Source organism: Aythya ferina, assembly GCF_964211825.1.
Source record: "Aythya ferina genome assembly, chromosome: 23".
NCBI classification, from domain to species: Eukaryota; Metazoa; Chordata; class Aves; order Anseriformes; family Anatidae; genus Aythya; species Aythya ferina.
Window position 1 is genome coordinate 4,952,748 of NC_140321.1, and position 18,982 is coordinate 4,971,729.

Genomic DNA, 18,982 nt, shown 5'->3' on the forward strand with positions numbered 1-18,982 from the left:
AAAACAAATGGCACTATTTTATTATTTTTTTAAAGCAAAGGAGCCGCCTCCTGCCGGGGTTTGGAGGGCGGGAGGGGCTCGCTCTTGTTTTTTTTGCCGCGATTTATTTCTCTGCCTGCGTTGGCCCGTGGGGAGGGGGGGGGGGACTGGAGAGGGAGGCTGGGGCCGGGGCTGTGTCTTTTTTTTTTTTTTTTAAATTTGTAGAAAGGAGAAAACAAAAGGAAATAAACCCCGTCATTTAACGCGGAGGCGGAGCCGCCCTGTGGTCATTTCCCCGAGGGGGGGGGGACAAACTCAGCGGGCGGGCCCGGTCGCGCTCATTGCCCGTCATTTCTGCCGGAGACGGAAAACACCGGGGGGGGGTTGGGGGGGGGGCAGACCCGGTGCTAACGGGTCCGATACGGGGTTGGAAGGGGGGGGGGGGGAAAGGACAGCGACAAGGGGCGGGTGTCCCGGGGGCGGCGGCGGCGCGGTGCTGGGTTTTGGGGGGGGTCTCCGGTTGCGCTGCGCCCTCGGGATGCTGTTGGCGACGGCCCCCGGGATGCTGCTGCCGGTGGCCCCCGGGTTGCTTCTGCCGGTGGCTACCGGGTTGTTGCTGGCGGTGGCCGTGGCCGTGTGCGCGGTGCTGCCCGGGCCCCCCCCGTTACCCCCCCGCCTGCTCCTGGCCGCGCTCCGCCGCGCCGCGCGGTGGCACCGGCGCCGCCTGGAGGTGCTGGGCACCGACGTGCGCCACAGCCAGGAGCGGAGGCTCCGGGGGCTGCTGCCCCCCGGCACGGCACAGGGTGAGCCCGGGGGGGGGGCTGCGGTGGGCCGGGAGGGGTTAAGAAGCAGTGGGGAGTTGAGGTTTTGGGGTTTTGGGGTTCTGGGGGGGGGTCTGTGGGATGCGCGTCTCAGCCCGCCCCGTCTGTTCGCAGGGTCGGATGATTTTCGGGAGCGTCACCCCCTAACGGGGGGCTGCGCTGATGGGGAGCAGGGGGACGCGGTGGCACCGCTGAGCCTCTGGGCTTTGCTCCGGGGCTGCTGGAGCTGCGAGCCCCCGCTGCAGGTAGGGGGGCAGCCGGGCTGTCGAGGGGAGTGTGGCCCCCCCCAGAACGGTGCCCAGCACCCTGCATCCCTCACCTCTCTTCCCCACGCAGGGGTCCCTGCTCTACCTGGACGCCCTCCACGCCGCCTTCCCGCAGGCTCTGGCCCCCCGCAGCACCGCGCTGCTCAGCTGGGCACCCGCTCGCCCCCGCGCCCCGGCGGGTTGGCCCCTGCCCACCCTGTACTGCTCGCCCCCCGAGGCGGGGGCTTTGCCTTCGAGGACGGCAGCCCTGCGGGTGCAGCTGCTTTTCGCCCTGCGGGCGCGCTCCCTGCGGGTGCTGGAGGCCGGGCTGGCCTCCGAGCTGCACGATGCGCTGGCGACCCTGCGCTCTGGCTGGCCCGAGCTGGCCCAGGACCTGGCGTTGGGCAGGTTGAGCCCCCAAAATGGGCTGCCCGAGGATTTGCGGGGCCGGCTGCAGGAGCTGCTGGTCCCTGACGCCGCCCGGGCGGCCGAGCTGCGGGCTGAGTGCGCCCGGGGCTTCGAGGGCATCGCGCAGCGCCTGTGGCCGCGGCTGCAGGTGGTGGTGGTGGGGACGGCGCACGGCGGGGAGCGGCTCTACCTCGACGCCCTGCGCCAGGCCGAGTGCAAGGGGCTGCCGTTGTACTGCCCCTTCTACCGGGCGGCAGGAGGTGAGTGCGGCCCGAGCAGGGCTGTCCCCGTGGGGACGTGGGTTTGGGGACCTCTGTCGTGCGGCAGCGCAAAGCCCGGCAGGGGTGGGTGCCTCGCTGCGTGCAGCATCCCGCCCCGCAGAGATCTCTCAGCTCTCCAAAAAAAGCCGTGCTCTGCTCTCTTCTTGGAGGGGGTGAGAAGGGAGGGGGTCTGGGGGGGTCACACTGACCAGTGCCACCCTGTCTCCAGCCCTTCTCGGTGTCAACCTGTGGCCGGAGGAGCCAGAGCCCCGCTTCTTGCTGTGCCCCAACTGGGCTTTCTGCGAGTTCCTGCCCTGCCCGGCTGAGGATGAGGAGGAGCAGAGGACGGTGCTGCTGGGCGAGCTCTGGGAGGGACGGGAGTACAGGCTGGTCCTGACCGCCCGGCCCGGGGAGTACAGGTGCTGCTGCCATGCTCCGGGAGGGGGCTGCACGCCCTGTGCCACCCCCCACCAGCCTCACACTCCCCGTGCCTGCGCAGGTGCCGTGCCGGAGAGGTGCTGAGGGTGGCCGGCTTCAACAAGCAGTGTCCCGTGGTGGAACCCGTGCACAGGTGAGGACACCCCAGCTCCGCATCCCTCACCGGGGGGGGGGTGTCTCTGTGTGGGGCAAGTGCTGGTGGCACCCCCGGCACGGCGCACCCACCCGTGCCCAAACTGGCAGGGAGAACCAAGTGCTGAGCGTGCGGGGCGAGAGCATCCCCGAGGAGCGCTTCTGCCAGAGCCTGTGCCGCGCCGTGGGCATGTGGCCGGGTGCTCGCCTGATCGACTATGTCTGCGTGGAGAGCTCCCTGCTGGGTGAGTCACCCCCAAAAATGCCCCATCAGTCACCCCGAAATGTTGCCAGCACCACCCAAGCCGGGCTGGGGGCTGTGGGTGGCTTTAACGTGCTCGTGGCACTGCTGCAGGCGCCTCCTCGGGGGTCTGCGCCCCCCATTACGAGGTGTTCGTGGAGCTGCGGGGCCTGAGGGACCTGTCGGAGGGGCAGCGCTACAAGGTAAGGGGGGGCTCGGGGTTTTGGGGGCTCTGCTGGCTGCAGGCGGTTGCAGATCCTGCTGCCTGCTGCCTGCCTGCCCCCTGCCAGCCCCGCAGCCACGCGGTGGCAGTGCTCGCCGGCAGCCTGGGCACCTCGGGAACAGCTTTGCTGAGCCGTGCTGGCTGCAGGAGGCTGCAGGCAGTGCCCGTGGGGCTGCTGCATGCAGGGGAGGAGTGCACGGGCACGGTTGTGCACGAGGGCTTTTGGCAAAGGGGCTGCTTCCCTGGAGCGGGGAGGTCTGGGGGGTCAGGGTGTTACGGGGAGGGTGGCAGCTGCTCTGTAGGGAAAACGGTTTTAGGACCTGTGAGGGCCTCCTCCTCCCTGTCTCTCTGCAGCTGGACCACTGCCTGCAGGAGGATTTCCCCGTCTATAAATCGTTCCGCTTCAAGGGCAGCATCGGGCCCCTGCGCCTGCACCTGGTGGGGGCCGGGGCTTTCGCCCAGCTGCGGGAGGCCCTGGGCTCCCCCGTCCCCATGCCCAGGGTCCTGCGGGAGGAGCGGCTGCTGGCCGTCATCCAGGGCACCGTTATCTCCTAAGGGCAGCCCGCTCACCACTGGGGTTTGCTTGGTGTGCGCCCGCCGGGGAGGGATCGGGGCCAGGGCGCATCCCTAGCGGGGGCGAGGGCACCCAGCCCCGCGGGGTTTGGCTGAGCGGAGCGGATGGAGGTGGCAAACTCAACCCGGTGCCCACTGCCACACCTCTGGAGCCCGCTGCTGGCCCTTCTCCGGACTTTTTGGGAGCACAGAAGGGGACCGTGGGCGTGGGTGGGCATCCCCGGGGGCTTTCTGGATGTGCCAGGCTTGGCCCTCAGAGGGGCAGGTGTCCGTGCCTTTCCCGAGGGCCACCTCGGTGCTCACAGCCCGTGGGCAGCACAGGGGTGAGAGCAGAAACCTCCCCAGGAGCTGGGGAGCCCCGGGGCCCGGTGGCATTTTGTCCCCTGGCATGGATGTCCCAGGCAGGGCACGCGGTGGCAGCAGGAGCCCCTCCGCCTGGCTCCAGCCCTGTCCGCTGCTTCGGGAACAATCAGCTCCAGCGAGGGCTTTTTTAATGTTTTTTTAAAGAACAGAAGCAAAATAAAGGAGGATTATCTCTCAAACATAAACAAAGGGCAGAGCTCTGGAATTGATTTTTTTTTTATAGTACGTTTTTAATCCTCGTTAAGAGATTCTTGATGACAACCCCGACCATCCGCTTTGAGGAGAAGTTGCCGTTGTTTGCTCTCGGTCCTGGGGAAGGGTCAGCCATGAATATTTAACCAGTTCAGCGTCTGTCCTGGGGCTCTGGGAGTGTCTGGTGGGGACACGTGGCGGGGACTGGTCCTTTCTCCTGCTCGCTAAGGTTTATTTTAAGGGCTTCTGAGCCGTGGTGCTTAGGGAGCCTGCTGTGCAGGCAGCTGTTACCGGGGTGGGGGCGAGCAGGGCCTCTGGCAGAAGACATTGTCTTAAACAAGGCAGGCATGAAGCATCCCCCATGGTGCAGCCAAAGCCTCCCTGCCAGGGAGGAGAATCATGCAAAGGCTCCTTCCCTCCCATCCCCTGCTGGAAGAAAAGCCTGGAGCAGAATTCCTGTTGCAAGCAGGGGAGAAATGGCGTGGCCGGGGAGGGTTTGGGGTTGCTGCCCTAGCAGGGACACTGGTGCTGGGCCGGCGTGCATCAGGTGCGCCTGGTGCTGGCAGAGCTTGGTGGAAAGCAGGGTTGGTGGGTGCAGGATAAAGGCCAGAGGGGTGAAGCTGGGCTCTGGCAGGTCTCTGGGGTGCTCCTGGCTCCCCGGTGCTGGCAGAGAGCAGCACACAGCCTGGGGAGCCCCGCGGCGCTGCTCATCCCTCTGCCTGTGCTGTGCACGCCCTCAGCCCTTCCTGGGGGCCCTGCTGTGCCCTGCAGCAAAGCCTCAAGCCCCCCTGCTCGGACGGGCAAGGTGCTGGGGTGGGCATTGCACCGAGCTGCAGGGTGTGAGGTTGTTTCAGGTGCCAGGCTGCAGGGCGCGAGGTCGATCGGAGCCCCAGGCTGCAGGGTGTGGGCTGGGTTTGGGTGCCAGGCTGCAGGGTGCAAGATCAATCTGAGCAGCAGGCTGCAAGTTGCAGGCTGGGTTTGGGCGCCAGGCTGCAGGGCGCCAGGCTGCAAGCTCCTTTCAGGTACCCTGCTGCAGGGTGCAAGGTCGGTCCGAGCACCAGGCTGCAAGATTCGGGCTGGGTTTGGGGACAGGGCAGGGTTTGGGCACTGGGCTGCAGGATGCCAGGGTGCAAGGATTCAGGTATCAGGCTGCAGGATGCAAGACGATTTGAGCACCAGGCTGCAAGATTCGGGCTGGGTTTGGGCGCCAGGCTGCAGGATGCCAGGGTGGCTTTGGGTACGGGGCTGGCTTTGGGTACCAGCTTGCAGGCTCATTTAGGACCAAGCTGCCGGGTGCAGCCTTGGCCGGGGGCCCGGCGCTTTGGGGCGGCCACCAAGCCCATGCGCTGCAGCGCTGGGCGGAGGCCCTGGGGGTGCCGGTGCCCGGTGCCCGGCCCCGCTCTCCACCGTGCGCCGCTGCAGCCCGGGGCGGGCAGGACGAAGAGGAGGAGGAGGAGGAGGAGGAAGAGGAGGAGGGGGGGGGAACCGCGCCGTCTCCGTCTCCGCCTCCGGCCCCGGCCCCGGCCCGTCCCCGCCTCCCTCCAGCTCCGCCACCGAGCCCGCAGCAGCAGCAGCGGCGGCGGCGGCGGCGGCGGGCGCAGGCACCGGGGCGCCCGGGGCCCCGCGGCGGCCGCTGCCCTGGTGCGGCGGGGATGGCGGAGGGGCCCCGGGGCGCCCCGCCGCCGGGCTCGCCCCGCCCCGCCGTGCCGCTGCCCAACGGGCCCCGAAGCGGCGGCGGCGGCGGCGGCGGTGGCGGTGGCGGCAGCCCCGGTTCGGGCTCGGGCAGCAGCAGCCGCGAGGACTCGGTGGAGCGGAGCCCCGCGCCCGCCGCGCCCCGCGCCAGCATCATGAAGGTGAGAGCCCGCGCCCTGCCCCGAGCCCTCCCGGTTCCTCCCGGTTCCTCCCGGTTCACCTCCCCACCCCCCCCTCCCCGCACTACCCCGGGTGATGCCCCGGTTGCTCGCCCCCAACCCCGGGCACCCGCCGGCACCTGCGCGGGGCTCGGTGTTTCGGAGCCCAGCCCGGCCGGAGCGAGCGGAGGTTCCCCGGAGCCGGTTTTGCGCCGGTTCCCGCAGCCCCCGGTGCCCTCGGAGCGCCCCCACACCATCCCTGGGGGTCCAGGGGCGGTGGCGGGGAGCTGCTGCCCCCGGTTCCCCCCGGCTGGTGGGTGCTTAGGGCCGGGGATGCCGCCCGGTTGGGTGCTGGTGCAGTGCTGGGTGCTGCTCCCACCGGCGCTGGCACCGCGTCCCCTCGCCCTGCCGGCAGCCTGGGTCCCCCAAGGGCAAACCCCTTTGTGCGCTCCCCAGGCCAGGCCTGTCCTCTGTGCCCGGCTGGGAATCGCCCCCACGTTGCCCCCCCCAGCCCCCCCGTGGGCTCCCTGCACGGCCACGCTGCCCCTGCGATGGGCATCGCATCGCAGCATCACCCCCTCCTGCGTGGGGGCACCCATGGGTGCTGCCTGCTCCTGAGCATCTTCCTGCGTTCCCTTGCGCTGAGCCTTGGGCCCAGCTCCTGTGACCTCCCGAGAGCCGAGCCACGGTTGGACCAAGGGTGCTGTGGGTCTGGGGGGGGTGTCTCTGGACCCCCCCATGCCGGTGGGCAGGGGGTCACGTGTGTGTTTTTTCTAAATCAGCCCCCCTAATTGTGCTTACGTCGGCGTTGCTCGCTGACACAATAGGTCGCGTCCGCCCGGGACCCGCCTCCCCACTCCTGGCAGCCTATTTTAAGCCGGTAGAGCTCCGGTACTATTAATACCCCGCGTGGGGGCTGTTCCCCTGCTGCCCGCCCAGCCCTGGCCTCGTGCCCCAGAGACCTGGGCGGGGGGCGGCGGGTGCCTTTGGGGACCCCCTACCCCTGGCGGGGCTCCTGCTGCAAACCGCTGCGGGGTGGCCGGGCTGTGCCCCACACCGGGATGCCGAGGGGACCTCCCTGGGTTCCCTCAGCCATAAAAGCCCGTGCCGGTGTGCTGTGTGTGCCCGGTTTGTTTGGGGACCTCGTGGGGTCTCCTGTCCCCCCCCTGCAGCCCAGGCTCTGCCTCCACTGCAGGCTGCAGGGCGCTGTGCAGGCTGGAGGCAAACGTGGCAGGGCTGCTGCTCCCCTTCGCCTGCCTCTCCGCTGGGTGCCTCCCCCCATCCCCGCTGTGCATCACCGCAGGATTTGGCCTTAGGGGAAGGTCGGGTGGCACAGAGCAAGTGCCGGTGGTTGAGGGTGCTGGTGGTGGAGGATGCCAACGTGGGACGGTGTCCCCCAGCCTCTTCTGGTTCACTGCACATCTCTGAGACCCTCTGGGCTTGATCTTTCCCTGCTGCAGGTCCCTATCTCTCCGTGGTGCTGGATCCCACAGCCCTGAGTTCCCCTGGACCCCAACTGGGCTGAGCCCCTCCATCGGGTGAGGCTGTGGGGACAGTGAGGTGGGCGCGCTGCCCGGGGGACCGCGTGGGCACCAGCTCCTCGCCCTCCTCTGCTGCTCCCATTTGGACGCAGCAGTCCTGCTCGTGTCCCCAGGGAGGCTCCTGCATCCCTCAGCGGGGACAGGGGACAGCCTGTCCTCCTCCAGTCCCGTTAGCAGCAGGGACCCCAAAGCCTTGGCTCTGCCCCAGCTCATGGGGATGGTCAGCAGGGAGCTGCTGCCTCCCCAAAACCCCATCCAGGGCTCTGCACAGCAGCTGGCGAGAGGGTGGTGGCATCGAGAAGGGTCCCAGGGGCCCCCCAGGAGGTCTGGGTTCCCACAGAACCCCGTGTCCTTGCCCCCAAGGGGCTGTGCTTGGCAGGACCTCGGGGAGCAGCTGTTTGGCCCCAAATCCCTGGGGGGTGCTGAGGCTGTTCCCATGCTGTGGGGCTCTGCCCCGGCGTCGCAGCCGTCCCCCCGCTGTGCCCATCAGGGCTGGGGGGGGGCCTCTGTGCCCCCAGCTTGGACCACGGGCACAGATTGTGGGCTGTGGGGCAGCGGGACGGGTAGAGACCGACTGCTGACTAAGTGGAAGCACATGTGGGAAGAGCTGCAGGCTCTGTTATTTTATGGGATTTCCAGAAAAGGCTGGAGGAGTGAATCTGAAAGTAGAATCAGCGGCTGTGCTGGGGCTGGGGGAGCTCGGGACCAGTACAGGGTGGTGCTGGAGCTGGCCCCGTGCAGCGATGGGACTGCAGAGAGCGGTTTCGTGCGGGATGGCGAGCGGGGAGGCTGCTGTCCCTGCGTCCTGGCTTGAGGACCTGTTCCCTGCTTTCTTCTCCAGGCTGGAAGCAGAAGAGTTTGGGGGGCTGGTGAGTAGGGAGGATGCTGGAAGGAGGCCTTGGGGGTGGGGGGGTACCGGGTCTGTCCCTCCCCGCCGCAGGATGTGGCCCTTCCCCAGCATCCTGCTGTCCTGCCCCCCATGAGTGGGGCCATCCCCTTCCTGCCCGAGCCCCAGGAACAGAGCCGGTGCCTCCGCACGGGGCCCGGGCTCCAGCAGCCCCTCGCTGGGTAGCGGCAGCTGGTGCCGCAGGGAGTGGATGTGTCACTCTCTGTCTTCTTGGCAGGGAACAAACGACTGTAGAAAAGCCCTGGCTGTGCCTGGCCTCCCGCTGCCTCCGCTCCGCTGCTGCCTGCCCACATCCCAGCTTTGCCCCCGGGACTGGGGCAGCTGGTGGGACAAGTGGGGCACGGGACGTGGGAACAGCCCCATGGGGACAAAGTGTCCTGATCCCCTCCGCCGGGCAGCAAAGCTCCTTCCAAGGCACCTCAGCCCCAGAGGCTTTCGGTTTCTCTACCTCCTGCCATCAGAAGCCGCTGCGCCCATGGAGAACCCCCCGGGGATACCGGGAAGGGAGGGGCAGCACGGCAGATCCGTGGCCCGATGGGCGCATCCCCGTGGGCTGGGTAACGAGCGGGGTCACGCGGCGGCTGGGATTAGGGCTGCCGTGCTCGCCAGGGCACTAATCACGGGGGGGTAATTGGCCAAAGTGGCGCTGAGCACGCGCCGCCGAGCTGGGCAGGGTGCAGGGAGCGGGGTTAGGACGCGCCGTCTGTGCCCAGCCGGCTGCCAGCACTCGGTGTTGGCGTTGGCACAGGCATGGTGGGCATGGTGGGCAGCATCGCCGGCGGCGTGGGGTTTGGCAGCGCCCCTCTGCCGAGCTGGGCTGCGCGGGCGCGATGTGAGCGGCAGCACAACGTGCACCGTGCCCCTCTCCAGAGCTGTGCCCTGCAGCCGGGACCCTCCGTGCTCCCCGTGGGCAGCGGCAGGGACTCTCCCGACTCCAGGCGCCGCGTTCTCCTGCCTCTGTTCCTGACCTACTTAGCACCTTGGGGAGCTCTGCCTGCGCCGCTCGCACCCGCGCCTCGCCGAGCGTCCCCGGGGCAGCCAGCCTGGAGCACGCCAGCACAAGGGGCTGCCTGCGAGCAGCGGCTTTTCTCTCCCTCTGCCTGAACCCAGCGGGCTGCAGGGGCGAGGTGCGAACGCGTTCAACCGCAGGAGGCACCGGGAGATGCTCGGGCACTGCGGCGCGCGCCGAGGGCTCGCCGGCCGTGGGAGAGGAGCCGGTGCTGGAGGGAGGGGTGGATTCGGCTGCCTGCGGTGGGCGAGGGCAGGCTCCGGCACAGCTGGAGGCAGGTCCCGGCGGCCGCTGGGTGCGAGCAGGCCCCCCGCCCCGCGTTTCCTTTCCGGATGGATTTCCTGTTTTCTGCTCTGGGGCCCGCTGCAGGGGTGGGGTGCGCACCGGGGTGGGGTGCGGGCACGGAGGGGTGCGGGTGCGGGTCCTGCCCCGTGCTGCCCGCTGCCAGCGGTCACCCCGCCAGCGGGGCGGGCGCGGGGCCGGGTCTGGTGCCGCGAGGCAGTGGCGCGCTCAGATTGCTGCTCGCAGGAAGCGTCGTGGTGGCGGTGCAGATGGCTCGGCCGCCGGGTCCGTACCCACGGGGCTGCTGCTGAACCCTCCGCACCCGGCACGGCGGCTCGGCCCTGGGGTGACCGTGCCAGGGGGATCTCCAACCTGAGCCCTGCCCTGCGCCCATCTCCCCGTCCTGCAGAGGCTGGGCTGGGTCCCTCGATGTGGCCGGTGCGGTGTTTCCGTCTGACCCAGCAGCATCCAGCCAGCTCTAAAATGGGGCTGGGGGCTAGAGCTGGTTTCCCCTTCCCTTCGCCCCTTTCCCCTGGGGTGCTGCGCCCTGTGCACCCGTGGCTGGAGCTGGCTGCCTGTGTGACTGCCCCTGGCTGCTGCTTGTCCCCACCAGGGTAAATCCAGACCTTTTGAGGTGAAACACCACGAAATGTGTGCCTGGGCTCTTAGCCCAGGCTGCGACAGCTGCGCCTTGGAGGTGTGAAAGCTCTCAGGGTGCCGGAGGGGACACCCCACAGTCCCCAAGCCCTGGCAGCTGGGAAGAGCCTGCATGTGCCGGAGGCACCACCAGATTAGAGGTGACTCACCATAATCTTGAAGAAGTGGATTAAACCTCCTCCCTGCTGCACTACTTAATGAAATCCAACCCATAATATGCTCCCAGCCCTGCTGTTCCCCCTATCCCCCGCCTCCTCCGACCCCTTTGGTAACAGGGTCTCCCCTTCCCCGCCTCGGGGGAGCCTTTTTTCCCCCTGTTGGTGTCCCGAGGGTGCAGGGGGGGCCGTGGCTGTGCCCCTCTGTGGGTGTGGGGCTGGTGTGGGCACGGGGGGGGGTCCTTCCATGAGGCCGTTTCCCCTCCGGTGTCCCCAGACCCCATGACGATGGGGACCATGCCTGTGCACGGCCGTGCCCTGGGGGGTGAGCGAGCAGTGGGGAAGGATCCGGCTCACGGCCGGGAGCAGGAAGGAAGGAAGGAAGGAACACGGAGTTAAAATAAGCCCGGCAGTGGGGGAGGCCCCGGCTGGAGCCAGCTCCCGGCCTTTGGGATGGAGGGGGGAGAGGTTCCAGTGGGGCCAGGCTGGGCTTTGCACGACGTGGGGGCATCCCCAGGCTCCTCACTGCGCATCAGAGCTGGGATGGGGAGCCCAGGGGGGACGGGTGGGCGCACGGTGCGTGGCTCTGATGGCTCTGCCCCCTTCTCCCCCTTGGCAGGACGGCTCCCGGCAGCGCCCCATGCAGAAGAAGAAGACAGTGTCCTTCAGCACCATGCCCAACGACCGGAAGATCAACAGCACGGCCGCCTGCATCTCCTTCATGCTGGAGGGCTGCGAGCTGAAGAAGGTGCGCTCCAACTCCCGCATGTACAGCCGCTTCTTCGTGCTGGACGCCGACATGCGCTCCGTGCGCTGGGAGCCCTCCAAGAAGGACTCGGAGAAGGCCAAGATTGAGATCAAGTCGGTGAAAGAGGTGCGGGTGGGCAAGAAGACCCCCATCCTGCGCAGCAACGGCCTCTCCGACCAGTTCCCCGATGAGTGTGCCTTCTCCATCATCTACGGAGACAACTACGAGTCCCTGGACTTGGTGGCCAGCTCGGCCGACGTGGTGAGCGCCTGGGTGATGGGGCTGCGGTACCTGGTGTCCTACGGGAAGCACACGCCCGAGGCACCAGGCACCGGCCACCCCAGCCTGCGGACCTCCTGGATCTCCTCCGTCTTCGACCTCGCCGACCTGGAGAAGTCCGGCCGCATCCCCGTGGCCCGGGCCGTGCAGCTCATCAAGGCGCTCAACCCGGGCATGAAGGTGTCCACCATCGAGCTGAAGTTCAAGGAGCTGCAGAAAGCCAGCGAGCGCCCCGGCGCGGAGGTGGCCTGCGACCTCTTCGTGGAGGCGTACTGCGAGCTCTGCACCCGCCCCGAGATCTTCTTCCTGCTGGTGCAGTTCTCCAGCAACAAGGAGTACCTGGGCCTCAAGGACCTGCTGATGTTCCTGGAGGTGGAGCAGGGCATGGAGGGGGTGACGGAGGAGAAGTGCCTGGAGATCGTCAGCAAGTACGAGCCCTCCAAGGAGGGCCGGGAGAAGGGCTACCTGGCCATCGACGGCTTCACCCGCTACCTGCTCTCCTCCGACTGCTCCATCTTCGACCCGCAGCACCGCAAGGTGTGCCAGGACATGGCTCAGCCCCTCTCGCACTACTACATCAGCTCTGCCCACAGCGCCTGCCTGCTGGAGGACAACTTCTGGGGCCGCTCGGACATCAGCGGCTACATCAGCGCCCTGGGGCTGGGCTGCCGCAGCATCGAGCTGGTGCTGTGGGACGGCCCCGACGGCGAGCCCGTGGTCTACACCAGCCCCTCGGGGGCCTCCTGCGTGCCCTTCCGCACCGTGGTGGGGCTGATCGACCAGCACGCCTTCACCGCCTCCGCCTACCCCCTCATCCTCTGCCTGGTGGTGCGCTGCTCGGCCGCCCAGCAGCGCCTGGCCGCCCAGTGCCTGCGCAAGACGCTTGGCGAGAAGCTCTACCTGGAGCCCCCCGACCCCGCCGCCTCCTACCTGCCCTCCCCGGAGCAGCTCAAGGGCCGCATCCTCATCAAGGGCAAGAAGCTGCCGGCCGGCTGCGAGGACAGCGAAGGGGAGGTGTCGGATGAGGAGGAAGGCTGGGAGCTGGCGCGGAGGCTGGGCCAGGAGGACCGGGAGGTGGCGGAGGGAGGGGGCCCGCGGCGAGCGCGGCTCAGCCGGGAGCTGTCGGAGCTGGTGAGCCTCTGCCAGGCCGTCCCCTTCCAGGACTTCGAGAGCTCGCGGCGCGGGCAGCGCTACTGGGAGATGTGCTCCTTCAGCGAGGTGGAGGCCGGCCGCTTCGCCAACGAGTGCCCGGCGGAGCTGGTGAGCTACAACAAGCGGTTCCTCTCCCGCGTCTACCCCAGCCCCATGCGCATCGATGCCAGCAACATGAACCCGCAGGACTTCTGGAAGTGCGGCTGCCAGATGGTGGCCATGAACTACCAGACGCCGGGGCTCATGATGGACCTGAACGCGGGCTGGTTCCGGCAGAACGGGGCTTGCGGCTACGTCCTGCGCCCCGCCATCATGCGGGAGGAGGTCTCCTACTTCAGTGCCAACGCCAAGGACTCCTTGCCCGGGGTGCCCGCCCAGCTCCTGCACCTCAAAGTCATCAGCGGGCAGAACCTGCCCAAGCCCAAGGGCTCGGGGGCTAAGGGGGAGGTGGTGGAGCCCTACGTCTGCGCCGAGATCCACGGCATCCCGGCCGACTGTGCCGAGCACCGCACCAAGACGGCCCTGCAGAGCGGGGACAACCCCGTCTTCGACGAGAGCCTGGAGTTCCAGATCAACCTCCCTGAGCTGGCCGTGCTGCGCTTCGTCGTGCTGGACGACGACTACATCGGGGACGAGTTCATCGCCCAGTACACCATCCCCTTCGAGTGCCTGCAGCCCGGGTACCGCCACGTCCCCCTCCAGTCTCTGGCCGGGGAGCCCTTGCCCCACGCCACCCTTTTCGTGCACGTGGCCATCACCGACCGCCGCGGCGGGGGCAAGGGGCACCGCCGGGGGCTGGCGGGGCGCCGGGGCCGCCGGGTGCGGGAGTACACCTCCACCAAGGCCACCGGCATCAAGGCCATCGATGAGGTCTTCCGGACGGCCACCCAGCCCCTGCGGGAGGCCACCGACCTGCGGGAGAACGTGCAGGTACCGGAGCCGGTAGGGGCACGGCGGGTTTTTGGGGAGGAGGCCGGTGCAGGGCTGGGAGGGGTTCCCGGGGGTGCTCCCGATCCCTTACCGCCGGTCTCTGCCCGCAGAACGCCTTGGTCTCCTTCAAGGAGCTGTGCGGCCTGACGCCCGCCGCCAACATGAAGCAGTGCATCCTGACGGTGGCGGCGTGGCTGCTGCACAGCGACAGCGCGCCCAGCGTCACCCTCAACCTGGCGGAGCAGTACCCCGCCATGGAGGCGCAGGGCCCCATCCCCGACCTGCTGCGCAAGGTCCTCACCGCCTACGAGACGGTAAGCAGGGGCGCGGGGACGCTCCGCAGGGCCGATGGCACCAGCAGCACCAGTAGCACCAGTAGCACCATCCTGCCTCGCCCACAGCTGTGCGCATGGGGCGGCCCCGGGATGGGGTCCCCCCAAAGTCACTGGATCCATCGCAGGGCAGGGGGGGACCGGCTGGGAGATGCCCTGAGGGACCCCGCAGACCTGAGACCCCACAAACCTGGGACCCCACAAACCTGGGACCCCGCAGACCCCATCTGGCTCGCGGGGCATCCTGCGGGGCCGCCCAGGGGGGGAGGAATCCCATTAAGAGCCACAGCCCGGAGCCGCTTCCTTCCTTTGTGTTGCAGGGGGACCTGGCCGCCCGCCAGGCGCTGGCCGCTCCGCACCTGGCTGCGCCGTGCCAGGGGGACCCCCAGCCAGCCCCCCTCCCACCCCCTTTTTTCTCCCCATTTGCTCCGCAGGCAGGGTGTGTGGGGTGGGATGTGGGGTGCTGGGGGGGTGCTCAGCACCTCGCGCTGCCCCTCTTGTCCCCAGATGATCCAGACCAGCCGGACGCTGATCGAGTCGGCCGACGCGGTGCACAGCAAGCTCATCCAGGCGCAGCAGGCAGGTGGGTGCTGGGGGGGTGACCCCAGAGCTGGAACACGTCCCAAGGGTGCCAGGAATGGGGGGGGGACATGCCTCCGAGCCCCCTGGTGATGGGTGTCCCCGCAGGGATCGGAGCAATCCAGCACCAGGCTCCGGATCCGTGCATGGGGAGCGCCAAGCACGCTGCCGTGCGTGGCGGGGGGCAAGGAGTGCACGTGGGGGTGCCCTGGGGGGGTGCGTGCTGCAGATGGAGGTCAGCACCCGGCTGCTGTGGGGGGAGATTTCCATCGGGAGGGGGGCAGTTTTGTGATTTTCCCACGTCCTGGATGCGCTGCAAGGAGAGAGGGCAGGGAGTGGGAAGCTGCAGGGGCTGCGGGAGCGCTGCTGGGGACGGGGGGGCTGCAGGGGCTGCGCGGGCAGGGCGGGGAGGGAGCGAGCGGAGCGGAGGAGGCTGATGAGGAAGCGGAGAAGAGTCATTAGCTGCCAAACGCCGGAATATAATTAGCATCAGAAATAACAGACTGGGGCTGACGGTAGAAGTGGCAACTGAATGTTATGACTTCAAAGACACATGGCTGAACCCACACAGGCAGGTGCTGCTGGCAGCCTGCCCCGGTCCCCCCCCCCCCCCGTCCCATCCTGCCCCCTGCACCCGCAGCTGCCCAGGACCCCAGCCCCTCTCCCAGCACGTCCCCGTGCTCCCAGTAAGGTGCACCGGGACCCCGTGTGCTGTAGGGGCATCCTTGGATGCTTGCGGGGTGCACGGGGTTCTGCCGGCCCCCGCTGCTTCTTGTGGGCACCCCGCGGGGCTGGGAGAGCTGCCAGGAGCTGGAGGGGCCGGGGAGGAAGGAGGGGGCCCCGCTCTGCCACCCCCAGCGGGTGCCAGCCTCGCTGCCAGCAGCCCTGTTTGTTCCTTGGCGGCTCGGCAGCCCGGAAACCTCGCCGAGCATTTGGCTTTCGGCTCCGCTGCCGCTGCCAGCGACGGGGGGGGGGAGCGCCAGAGAGGGAGGCTGGGGGGGCTGCGGGTGGGCTCTGTGCCCGCCGGCACCGCTTTGGCCGCGGGAGCCCCTCCGTTGGGCTGCTGGGGGTGGACATTGCCCCCGTGCCCCCTGTCCTGCACGAGGGCAGGGGTCTTTGGGGTGTGCTGCTGCCGCTGCCGACCCCCCCACGTTGGGGGGCAGCCACCCTCACCCCCGTTCCTGGGCGCTGCTCCCTGCTTTCACCCCCCCTGGCTGCGCTGCGGATGAGCCTCGGTGGTGCCGGCACGGTTTTGGGTACCGGGGGGGGGGGGGGATCTGGGGGTGCTGGTGGCAGGGCTGGGGGTGCGGGGTTGGGGGCGAGCTGATTGACAGCACGGGGGCGAGCAGGAGTGTGTGGGAGCCCTCGTGTGGGCCGGGAGCCGGTGCTGCGTCAGGGAGGGGTAAATATAGCACCCGCTCACGAGGACATCACGCGGTGCACGGCGCGGGGGCCTGCGCTACGGCACGGGGTGAGGGGGGGGGGTGGTGTCCCCGCTCTGTGCCCCCCCAGGTGGGCTGCAGTATGCAGGAGCCGTGTATCTGCCCCCTGGGGTAACTGCTGAACGTCCAGACCCCACGTCCCCTGGGATCCAAACCCGCTGAGGGTGGTGGGGGCTGTGCTGGGATCCCATTCCCCAAATGGAGGGGGCTCGGGGCTGCCGAGACCACCCGTGGTGGCCAGCTGGGGAGCCCAGGAGGCCACAGGAGAAAGGCAGCCGGTCCCCATCCCTCGCGGGTGGTGGCTGTCCCTGTATCCCGTGGTCCTGAGCGTGTCCCCCCCCTCGTGTGCCCCGTGCCCAGGCATGGACTTCCACAAGGAGCTGCACCGCATCGAGGCCAAGGAGGGGCTGCGGGGTCGGAAGCTGCAGAAGGCGCTGGAGAGCTTCGCCTGGAACATCACCGTCCTGAAGGTGAGGGGGGGGCGGCACCGTGGCCATCCCCACCACCATCCCTCACCACCCCTGTGCCAAGAACGTGGGCACCGGCACCGGGGGGATGCGCCTGGACCCAGCAATTCCCCTCTGCCCCCTCGTGGACCCGTGGCTTTGGGGCACAAACGGGGGCTGGAGGTGGCACGAGGGGACCCCGCGCGCCCGCCGCCACCTCCCCTGACGCCCTCTCCCCCGTGGCAGGGCCAGGCCGACCTCCTGAAGCACGCCAAGGCGGAGGCGCTGGACAACCTCTGGCAGATCCACAACGCCGGGCAGTCCTGCGGCATCGGCAGGAACGGCTCAGCCTCGCCCGAGGCCTCCCGGCTGCGCGCCCCCCCGCTGGAACCCATCCCCGAGGCAGAAGGAGGCGGCGACACGGCGTCCTGCTGACCCCGGCGTCCTGCTGACCCCCGGCCTGGGGTTATGGGGGGGCTCCCGATGGAGCAGCCCCCGCTTGTGGGGACCAGGACCGGAGAGCCCCAGCCTGCCCGTGGCTCGTTTTGGGACGGGGATGAAAATGGGCAGGGTGCAGCGGGGTTGGCACAGCAGTGTGCCCGCTTGGGGACCAGCTCTGGGCACGGCAGGGAGTTGGGGGGGGTCCCTACTCCCACCTATCCCCCCCCACCAAGCTCCTGGGATCTCATCCATCTCCCCCATCTGCTTCCAGAGCAGGCACCGTGCTGCGGGGCCGTCGGGGGCTGCTGGCACCCCGCTGGCCGTGTGCATGCACCCCCAGCCTGCTGTGCCCGATCCCCCTCTTGTAAAAAGCCTCCCCAGGTGCGGGGTCCTGATCTCAGGGCTGCAGGATTTGCTTCCAGGGGGTCCCCTCCCCTCCCCGGTGTCCCCGTGTCCCCCCCGCTGTGCAGAGGGGCTGGGCAGGCACCTGGGGAACAGCTCGCAGGGGCCGCTGCAGAGCGGAGCTGCCAGCAGACGTGTCCTATGGCATCAGGGAAATTGCCCTGGGTTTGTCCCCAAGGGCGAGCACGCCCCAGGCGCGGGCGGTGAGTGTGGGGTTGGTCTGGGGTCGGACCGGGGCTGCGGAGCGTTTATAAAGTGTGCCAGACCCACGCCGTGCCCTCCGCTCCCTCTCCACGCCGGGGATGGGGTCACCAAGGAGGACGGGGGGGTGGAAGTGGGATGGGGGCCACCTCCTTCCACCGGCACCAGCCGGGTTCAGGGGGCACCAGCCCCGCACGTCACTGAGCCACGCGGCTGCCTGGTACCCCTTTGTTCGGGGCAGTAATTAGCCTAATTGGGGCCACCGGGACCGGACCTGTTGTCGGCGCTTCCCCCGGTGCTGACCTTCAGGCTGCTTTGTGCCGGCCCGGCCGCGGGTCCCTCGGGTAATTACGGCCTCATTAGTGCCGCGCACCCCAGCCCCGCGCTGCACCCTCATAATGCAGAGCCACAAATGAGGGGAAAGGCCTGGCCCGTCTCCGAGCTACCGGCCACAAAGGGTGCGCGTCTCCCAGACACCAGCCCCGCTGCTCCCGCTGGTATTTTTGGCAATGCTATTGTGCCGGGGGTTGGGGGCCGGGGGGGGGCAGCCCCTATAAAGCCCCGCTGTAGGGTGCACGGCTCAGGGCAGCTGCGCTCCTCGGCCCTGGCAGGACATGCCCCAGTGCTGCTTGGCCACCTGAAGACGCCGGGAAGGATGGAGGTGCCGAACGCCAAGGTGGGGCCGGCGCTGTGGGGCTGGGGTCTCGGGGTGTACAAGGGCTGGGCCAGTTCCTTGGGGCTCCCGGGGGCTCCCCAAACCTGACAAGGAGCAGCTGGGGGGGAGGCTCAACCCCGCACGGGCTCCTCGGGAGGGAGCTGGGTGCGTGCTGCGCGCTGCTCCAGCGTCAGCCAAGCGTGGGTGCTCATCCTGTGGCTCTCGGTGATGAGGGGAGGGTGCTCCTGGGGCTGCCGTGTGCCGGAGAGGGGTAAGTGGCACGGGGAAGATACCCATGGCTCCTGCTGGAGGCTGTGGATTTGGGGGCTGGGGTGGGGAAGTGAGGAGCACTGGGGTCCCCTTTGTGCCCAGGGGTGCGGTGGTGGCCGTGCCGTGGGGCGCTGAAGGGTGGTGCTGCGGGAACGGGGCTGAGCCCCTGCAGCAAGCGGGGCAGAGGGGAGCTGAGCCACCAGCAGGGTGCTGGCAGCCCGGGGGGGGCACAGCAGCAGCCCCGGCTGGCTCTGCGGGTGCCCTGCGCCGATGCCAGCCGTTACCTGGCAGCTCCAGAGAGCCGCCTGCCTCCTGCTCCTGCTCCTGCTCTGCTCCTTGGCCGCCGCCCGCCAGAACCTGCCCGAGTGCTGCCGGCAGAAAACCTGCTCGTGCCGCATCTACGACCTCCTGCACGGCATGGGCAACCACGCCGCCGGCATCCTCACGTTGGGCAAGAGGAAGAGCATCCCACCGGCCTTCCAGAGCCGCCTCTACCGCCTGCTGCACGGCTCCGGCAACCACGCCGCCGGCATCCTCACCATGGGCAAGCGCGGGGAGCACCCCGGCACCGCTGCTCAGCCCACGCCGGCGCTGAGGGGCACCGCTGCCAGCCCCAGGGAGTGCCAGGGACAAGCTGGGAAGGAGGTGACCAAGAGCCGGGGAGCTGCGAAGAGCTTTTACTGAGCTGGGTGGGGGGGCTGTGGGGGCAGAGAGGGGTTCCCTGGGGGGGACGCACGCTGCCCCGGCGCTCGGTGTAAATAGCACTTTTAAATACCTCCTTGGGGCCCTGGCCAAGCCTGCTCAGGGCGCCGCAGGCACCGCCGGCCTT

At 68.8% G+C, this 18,982-nt stretch overlaps 1 protein-coding gene across 2 annotated transcripts; it reads left to right on the forward strand.

The window, feature by feature from the left end:
• Positions 1–446: 446 nt before the first annotated feature.
• Positions 447–18,837, forward strand: LOC311422840 (inactive phospholipase C-like protein 2; the record flags this gene model as incomplete). 2 transcript variants are annotated; one of them, XM_084496309.1, is made up of 12 exons in its annotated part: positions 447–782; positions 915–1,045; positions 1,137–1,713; positions 1,943–2,132; positions 2,213–2,284; positions 2,395–2,528; positions 2,639–2,727; positions 10,896–13,385; positions 13,496–13,699; positions 14,225–14,300; positions 16,099–16,208; positions 18,445–18,837. In XM_084496309.1, the coding sequence occupies exons 1-12, from the start codon at positions 518–520 to the stop codon at positions 18,835–18,837; spliced, it is 4,731 nt and encodes a 1,576-aa protein (XP_084352435.1). In that variant the 5' UTR covers positions 447–517. The 2 variants fall into 2 exon arrangements, with proteins under 2 accessions (XP_084352435.1, XP_084352434.1); XM_084496308.1 differs by lacking the exons at positions 447–782; positions 915–1,045; positions 1,137–1,713; ... (6 more) ...; positions 14,225–14,300; positions 16,099–16,208 and adding an exon at positions 16,622–17,904.
• Between the last annotated feature and the right edge of the window lie 145 nt (positions 18,838–18,982).